General features: G+C 42.2%; 1 protein-coding gene across 1 annotated transcript; it reads left to right on the forward strand.

Moving 5' to 3' along the window:
- Positions 1–1,696: 1,696 nt before the first annotated feature.
- On the forward strand, positions 1,697–7,773 carry LOC122158955 (bone gamma-carboxyglutamate protein). The gene is made up of 4 exons (XM_042816038.1): positions 1,697–1,812; positions 3,810–3,845; positions 4,909–4,978; positions 6,724–7,773. Exons 1-4 carry the CDS (start codon positions 1,746–1,748, stop codon positions 6,851–6,853), a joined length of 303 nt encoding a protein of 100 aa, XP_042671972.1. The 5' UTR covers positions 1,697–1,745; the 3' UTR covers positions 6,854–7,773.
- The last annotated feature ends 850 nt before the right edge of the window (positions 7,774–8,623 follow it).

The following is an 8,623-nucleotide window of genomic DNA, read 5'->3' on the forward strand; positions in this document are numbered from 1 at the left end:
ATAATGAATAATATCAGTTTTCAGAGGGTTTTCATTAATGTAAATGATAATCAAACATGCTTGAGAGACTAAATACTGATTAAAAAGCTTCGAAAAAGCTAGGAAGAAAGGTTAGGCTGTTTGGATGGATGACTACAATTGTGTATTTATACTCTTTCAAGCTTTCTTTTGCTTATCCTTTTCTAAGATACCTATTGCTGTTGATATTTGTTTATTTTTAAACTGTTGCTCTTCAAGACACTTCTTCTGGATGTCGTTAGTATATATATTCAGTCTGTCCTGGACTGCAGAAAAGCTAAACAGATTTTTCAATCCTGAAATTTCTCTGATTTCTATGTAAGATGAAAGACTGTGTTTATAATGATCAACAGAATATCCAGTGGAGGTGACTGCCCTTGGGAGACTTTTAATTATGTAACTCTGTGTGCAGGGCTGTGGAGGACCAAACACGAGGTGAAGGAAGATGTGATCCATGTGCTGTGTGGGATGTAGCTTTGGGAACTTGGCTGTAATAGTAGAATATGGGAATATGGGTTATCGGTAGAAAAAAAGCATCTCAGTAGAGGAGGAAGAGGAGGTTTTGATGCATTGTGTGTGTGCAGGAGCACTGTCTGTTGTCTGACTTTGAATAAATGTCGTTCAACCATAAGCTGAAATGTCACCATAGTGCAGGCCATACCTGATGACAATTCAGCATTTAATACAGAGCTACGATACTCAGTAAAATTCTGCTGAACTGGAGAGACAAAAAAACAGCCTGAGGTTATTTCGAATACATGGTTGGTTGGTTGATGGATTGAATTGTTGGTTGGCTATCAGTACTACAAGCAGTGCAGGCTCTGGATGCTCCTCAATGGATCTGAGCAGGTACAGCAGGGATACTTCCACACACACGGGGCTTTGCAAACACCATCACTGCTTGGGGAACATGCTGACATGAGCTGTCAGGAGCACAGTCCTTGCTTTGGGTCAGGGCCTGGCAAGCGCCTGTTCCCAGCATGTGCCTCTTGATGTACCAAGTAACCATGGTCACCCAAGTTCTGAAGAGTAAAACACCTCTGGAGTCTTGAGGCTTATTTGATGTTGAGACAAGAGAAGCCAAGGCATTCGCCACCAAATTGGGAAGGTTTCCAGGAAGAAAAAAGAAAGGTTCCACCTCACTATCTATCAAAGATCCCAATACTATAAACATCTAAAATCTCTTCAAAGGTTTGTTGAAACTGTCTGAAGTGAAAACCTACTGTATATTTGCCCTATGAAAAACATTTTATGGGTACCTTTTCCTTTAGAGGTATGAGTGTGGTTGGGGAAAAAGGTCACCATCAGTTTCACTCATTTTCCACATGGGAGAGTCCCATCACACCAAAGCATCTGCTTCACTTCTGGATGTGCTGGTCTCTCTTCTGGCTTTCCTTCAGGAAGCTGAATCACTTCTATGTTTACAATAAAAGTGATTTTTTATCCAGTTGTTTTTCTTCAACAAACCTATTCAAAATATCAGATAAAATCTTCTGGAAAAGCCATGAGTCCCAAGATGGATGTCCAAATGGCTGCCAGGACCCAATGTTTTGTGGCCCGAAGGACAGGCTTTATTTTGGAGCTCAGACTCAGGAACACAAGCCAGAGCCCTGATCTCTCCAGGCAATTACAGGATATAAAACGATGCTCAAAAGCAGACTCCAGAGTGCCTCAGTAGCCTCCAAGAACACTCTGAGTGTAGGGAGAGCAGCAAAGGCAAAGCAGACATGAGGAAGCTACTGACACCAATGATCTTGACTCTGGCCCTGGCAGTGCACTGCTGCTGTGAGAAAGGTAAGGAAAGCGGACATCTTCCTTGAAAACACTGGGAGGCTGTACCATAGTAGTACATCGGAGGGATTTGGGGATAGACAGCCTTATCTGCTACTGGGTTCTTTCTTCCGTTGGTCAAAAACATAAGCATTTCCATCCCTGAACTGCAGCAGAGAATTCCAACATTTTGACATACTGAAGCGTGAAACCAATTTGGCAATTAGGTGAACTGACAAAGGCATGCTGGGTCTTCAATTTTGGGTCATCAGGGTGAGTTGCAGGGCAGAGCTGTGTCAAGAACAGGAGACTTTATTCCTGCCAGCACTGAAGTGTTGTAAAATAGCAGAGATATGCTCTGAGTCAAGTCTTCACCTGCTGAAAAATGTGGAATGGAGAGAACTCCGGAGGGGAAAAAAAACACCTATTGATATTTAGAAAAAGAATGGGAGTTGTGCCATTGAATAAGAGCACATCACATTTGAAGAGGATTTAGGCATGGTGACATTATGATCAAGAGAGATCAATGCAGTGTTTAGCACAAGAGTTCATGGAGAGGGAAGGGTGGGAAGATGAGAAACAGCAAGTGTTTCTGCTGCAGGAAAAGAGAAGCCAAGTAGGAAGGGGCCCTGTCTGCCTGTATTATCTCATTCAGTGTTGAGTTTCTGCATCAGACGTGTCATGATTCAGTACTGGCAAATATATTTTGTTTGATCTGTGTTTTTCTTCTGTCAGTCTTTTGCTCACTTTCTCACTGCTGAGTGTATCTCTGCTTTTTTTGTTAGTTGTTACTACGTTCCAGATTGTTTAACAGCCTTGGAGTAACTTCTAATTTTTATTTTTATTTTTGAAATCCAAGGAATGTATGCATTGCTTAAAAATAGAACTACAAACAACTCTTCTCACACAAAGTCTTTGTTTAAGCACAGTTTTGTTTAGCTTGTTGGTTGTTTTTTGTTGTTGTTGTTTTTTGGTTTTTTTTTTTTTGGTCTCCACAGCTCTTTCTCTGCCTGTAAGCACACTCATGCCAAATACCTGATGAAATAGTGGGATAAACTTGTGAACTTTTCCTGTGTGGGAAAACCAAGATGAAAAGGAGACCTACCATGTGTGTTAGAAGAAAATTTGTTTGGATGCTTGCAGGGGATATTAAGGATTAGGATTACAATTAGGACTGAAAATAGAAATACAGTGTGTGAAGAGTGTAGCAAAGTGTAGAGTTTATCCTAATTTTTGGCCCTAATTCTCTTTGTTGTCAATATCTTGCAATTTCTGTCAGGGAAATCTCTATCTCCAAAGACAGAAGAGATGGTCAGCTATCTAAAGGGGGGCTGTGAGAAAGAAGGGAACAGATTCATTAGCAGGATCTGTTGTGACTGGACAAGGGGAAATTGTTTCAAATTAAAAGAGGGGAGATTTAGATTGAATATAAGGAAGAAATTTTTTACAATAAGGATAATGAGGCACTGGCACAGATTGCCCAGAGAGGTGGTGGATGTCTCATCTTTGGAGACACCCAAGGTTGGCCTGGGAGGGCTCTGAGCACCCTGATCAAGCTGTGGGTGTCCCTGTTCATTGCAGAGGAGTTGGACCAAATGGCCTTTCAGGATCCCTTCCAACTCAAATAATAATATGATTCTATGATCTGCTGGTCCTGTCCAAATTTAGGGTTTTGCTGAAATGCTCCCTTCCCTCCTGCTGTCCCTGCTCTTAGCAAGGATGAGGAGGGAGGAAAAGGAAGGTCAGCCTCAAGTTTCCACTGTGCTGTATGGTTACTGTGTCATTTTTATCTTGTTACAAGAAAGATGAAATTAAATGCATCCGATCATAATAGGTGAATTTGGTGGTGGATAATTCTTTCCCTACATTCTGGGTGTTGATAAAACCTTTTTTGGGAGGGACTGAACTTTTGGAAAAGGGAGAGAGCTGGATTTATTCAGTAAGCAGAGCAATTCACTTAGAGAGAGAAGCAGAAGAGCAGACAGCACAAGCAAGTTCCTGTCTATCCGTCTGTCTTGCAGATCCCAAAGAGCCCTCAGGATCTCCCAGTGCTGCCAGTGAGTATATTGCTGTGACTGACACTTAGCTCCATTCTCCTTTATCTTCTTCCTTTCTTCCCTTTGATGGGTTCAAGGGATGAACAAGAATCATATTGCATCTCCCTTTCATGAAACAGTGTGACGTAGGAGGAGCAGTGTGTCCAGCCTCTGTGCTCCTCTGAGCTGGCCTCAGAAACCTCTCTGAAGAGGCTGCTATGCCCTCAGCCTCTTACAAGAGCAGAACCTGACTCAGGGCCTCCAAACAGTGGTCTTTGGATCTGTTGGTCAGACAGCCTAGTGCATAGGACAACAGAGAAGAAAGTTTTGTATCTGAAAGCAAGTACCTTCCTTGACAGCTGCTGGGGGTTGCAGTCCCTCTTCTATTGGGTTGCCCATGCTGCAGGGAACTGCATACCTCGGAGTGTCCATAGGTATCATAGCAAGCTGATCCTGACAGAAATCTGCATGGAAAATCTCCCTTGTTCTTCCTTGTGTCTCCTTTTTCACACCTTGCAGGATGACATTCCTGCTGGTGAGCATGAAAGTTGTTTCTCCAGTGAGCCAATACAAACATGAACTGGGAAAGAGAAAAAAAAACCCAAAGCGTTCAGGGAAAGGCGGTGATTTCTGATAGGTTGTTATTTGGCCATTTCTGTGCAGTCAGTATCCTGTACAAGGGAACCTGGCTAAACCTAGGAGAGAGAAAGCAAGCCAAGACTCTGAAACTAACCGAGCTAGAGACACAGAGTGCCGTTCCCTTCATTTTCTCCTTATTCATATTTTATTCTGTCATGACTTTGTCTACTGAGCATTTGCTGTGCACTAATATCATGACAGGGGAATCGAATTTAAGAGAGTCCTTTCTTCACGTAAATGTGCAGGTTGGGGTGAGGGGGGACCCAAACTGTATGGCTTTGAGTGGAAAGTTGAGTGGGGAAAAATGGACTGGCAATTGGGATGAGCTGCAACAGTCTTCTGCTTGAGAAGACAGAGAACAATCACTTTTCAGAGGCTACGCTGGTTTCTGATTTGTACAGACCATGGCCATGCATCTCTAATCTGCTGTGTTCTCTCTTGGTAGGCATCACAGTTAAAAAGGAAATTGCCAATGCCTTTGTGAAGAGGCAGAAGAGATTCGACATGTATGAATGGTAAAATCACGTGAGCCAGGATGAGAACCAGGATGAGACTCCAGATGACTTTTTGGAAGAGGGGGTGGGATGTGGCAAAGCAATTCTTTGCTGTATATCTACATATCATACCTAGAATTAAAAAGGCAGTAAGAACCTGCCATTGATAGATCAATTGTTCTTTTTTCCACAAATGCTCCTTCAGGAGTTCATTGCTGATCTTTGTTATGCCCTCCCATGGAGAAAGACAGCACTAGCTGGGGTCAGCAGGGTACAAGTTAGAAGCTGCACAAACCTGTGGAGACATTAGATCCAAATTCCAGCATAGTGAGTATCACAGATCCCTGACCATTGCCTCAACCTCCGTACAAAGGAGCTACAGCCCAGTTGCAGTGCAGTGGTGAGGCTAAATCTAAAACTGCACCCATTTGTGCATTATATCCATTTGTTCGAGGGTGGTGAGGGTCTGGAACAGATTTCCCAGAGAAGACATGGATGCCCCATTCCTGGAGGTGTACAAGGCCAGCTTGGATGGGGCTCAGGCAGAGTGATATGGTGGGTGGCAGCCCTGCCTGAGGCACAGGGGTTAGAGCTCAACAATCTTAAGGTCCCTTCCAACCTAAGCCATTCTACAATCTAGGCAGAGAGATTTGGAGAAATCCTAGATAAAAACATTTGGAGAAATTTAAGCAAGAATGCTCTTCATATATTTTCTAGAAGGCATTGTTAAGCCACAGTCTCATGTAGGCCTGTCAAGAATAATTATTATTCAATACATCTTTGGATTGGAAGGGTGATGGTTTTGTTTGGATGACAGAAAACAGGGAGTTCCCATCTACAGAGAAGAAGATCGTAGTAGGGTAGCAGAGGTCACTCTGCTTGAAACCTGGAATGATTAAAAACAAAATGAAATTCAGATGAGAAACTGTACTGACTGCCTCCGTACAGGTGGGTCACCATAAAAGTAGTTTCTGCAACAAAAATAAATGAGGAAGGACTTAGGTAGAGAGAGCTTGCTGTATTATTCAATCACAAGGTAAGGTTAGTCTGGAAATACAGATGCAACAAATAGAACTCAAGGGTGCTGCAGGGAATTTCCAATACAGAAATAAAGTAATAGCTTGTGACACTTTCAAGTTTTCAAGTAGCAGTGTGTGCAGGAAAGATTAAGTGAGTCTGCAACAGGAGATGAGGAGGGCATCCAGTGTGTGTAGCTGAGACTAAAAGATTTGGGTGTGCTCAGCATGGCAAAACAAAGCTGTGAAAAGGAAAGGATTGCTGTCTACAGCAGAAGTGAGGATGATGAGAGGAAACTATGAAAACTGAAGGAGAACAGGAAAATGAGCAGAAACTGAGCACAGATTAAGATAAGCAAGAAATACTAAAATAAAATAATTATAAAATAAATAATATATGTATATTTTAAAAGACTGCCACATAGCTGGGGTTGGGGACAAAGACAAAACAACAACAAAAAAAACCGAACAAATCAAGCAAAAAACTAACTCTACAAAAATCATATGTGCTTCTATGGTCTCCTTTGCTGGTGAAACTTCAAAGACAGTTGATTCAACTGGGTTCAGTTCCAACTTCTCCCAGCATTGACAAGGAGATCTATCCCCATGTAGGCAGATATTTAACCCGCCGTGAGATGTCCCCTGCAGGAGCACTCTGGGGAGTCACTCCTCTCAATGTTTGAGTGTGAAAGCTCTCCAACCCCACTGACTGAATGTGCAGAACAGCATTTTTCTCTTTGTTCACTCCAGGTACTCCGAGTATTACAAAAGCCCAATGGAGCAGATGCGTGAGCGCTGTGAAAGCTACCCTCCCTGTGACTATCTGTCTGACCAAATAGGATTTCCCATGGCCTACAACCGTTTCTTTGGGAGATACTAAGGCTGGGATTATTATTTTGATCATCTGACCATTCTGAAAACCCCCAGCAGAAAGAATCTTGTGGATAAGAAGAAGGGAAGAAGAACATCTGCACTGAGATCATCTTCCACTCTCTCCCTTGCCAGCTGAAACACAAAGGCTATTCCACTTGTCTGGATTGCATCAGCTTTCTTGCTCTCATAAAAAATGTTGATTTTCTGTTATCTTCAGTGGTGTTTTCAGTGCCACCAGGAATGGTTGAGAAGACTCTGTGTTGAGAAAACGCTTCCTTTGTAAATACTATTATATAGCTAGAAATCACGTCCCAGTATACTCTTCTTATTATTCTACCACAAAATTTGCCTGTATGATATCAACATTTAAATCCCCAGAAGTGTGTTTGAAGACCTTTTAGATGAGCCCTTCCGTCTGTGTGCTTTCAGTTCACATTCAGTGACTGTGAAAAATGAATTGGAAATCTCTTATTGTTTTTGTTACAGTTGATTTCTGGTGAAACTGAACAAAAAAAGTCAATCTTTCCCTGATGCTTTAGCTTTTGTGCTTGAAATTAAACAGTCAGATTTTCTCCCCAAAACAAACAAAATAAAGCAATGAACTTTATGAAATAAAAATAAAGCTGTTCAGTGGTGGATTGAAGATAGGACAGCATTTTTTTCATTCAGGGTGACTTACCTTTTTATTAATAGATATATATATAATACATACACACATATCTTCTTCCCTCTGCACTACTTCATTCTGTCTCCCTCTATGAACGTTATGCATCAGCAACTTTCAGCAGTCTCCCTTGACACAATCTATCAAAATGTATCCCTGAGAGGTAGATGGCAAATCCGTCTCCAACAGTAGACGCTGCTGGGCCTCAAGGAACTGAGAAACACCAAATCTCTTTTTCGTGTAAGCTGGTGCAGCCATTCCCATATGCTGATAGCAATAAATACTTATTGTGTAATATAGTTGGTGTGCTGCTTTTCTTTATTCCTCTGTACAGCCTGTTTCTGCTGTTAAGGACATGTCTGGAAGGTAGAGCGGGATCCAGACTGATGAGATTTTCTTCCCCCCTCTTCTGCTCCATTGCAAATCAGAAATCATAGAATCACAGAATTGTTTGAGTTGGAAGAGACCCTTAGAGGCCATCTGGTCCAACTCCCCTGCAATGAACAGAGACGCCTACAGCTTGATCAGGGTGTTCAGAGCCACTCCAGCCTGACCTTGGGTATCTCCATGGACGGGCATCCACGAGCTCTCTGGGCAACCTGTGCCAGTGCCTCACTAAATGACTACATCAAGATTCAGGAAATTACTATTATATGCCATTAGAGTGGTGGTGAGGATAGCTAGATTTTTAATGATTTGCTGCCTACTGAATTCAGCATTTCTCTGGAAGACTCTACACTAAAGTAAGGATATGAGATAAGTCTATACAGATGGCTGCTGGGTGTGCAGCCCTTCTTTGGCAAGCTGTTATGGCTTGCTCTGGATATACTGACCTTGGCCGAGGAGAAAATGTTAAGTAGCTCTGCTTGTCTTGGTCAAATATCTGAGTGGTTCCTCGATTGGTATAAAGTGATGCTCACAGAAAAACTCATCTTTGAAAGCCATCTAGTAAAATGAACAACTTTCTCATAGAAAGCAGTGAAAATGTTGCCAGGAAAATAGCAAAGAGATTAGTGAGCTCTCAGTGTCTGCTGCCTGAATGTGAAGGTTTGTTGTTTTTCCTTCCTTCCTTCCTTCCTTCCTTCCTTCCTTCCTTCCTTCCTTCCTTCCTTC

Source organism: Centrocercus urophasianus, unplaced genomic scaffold (genome assembly GCF_019232065.1).
Source record: "Centrocercus urophasianus isolate 14NV4802_14NV808 unplaced genomic scaffold, USGS_Curo_1.0 seq_15, whole genome shotgun sequence".
In the NCBI taxonomy this organism is placed as follows: Eukaryota; Metazoa; Chordata; class Aves; order Galliformes; family Phasianidae; genus Centrocercus; species Centrocercus urophasianus.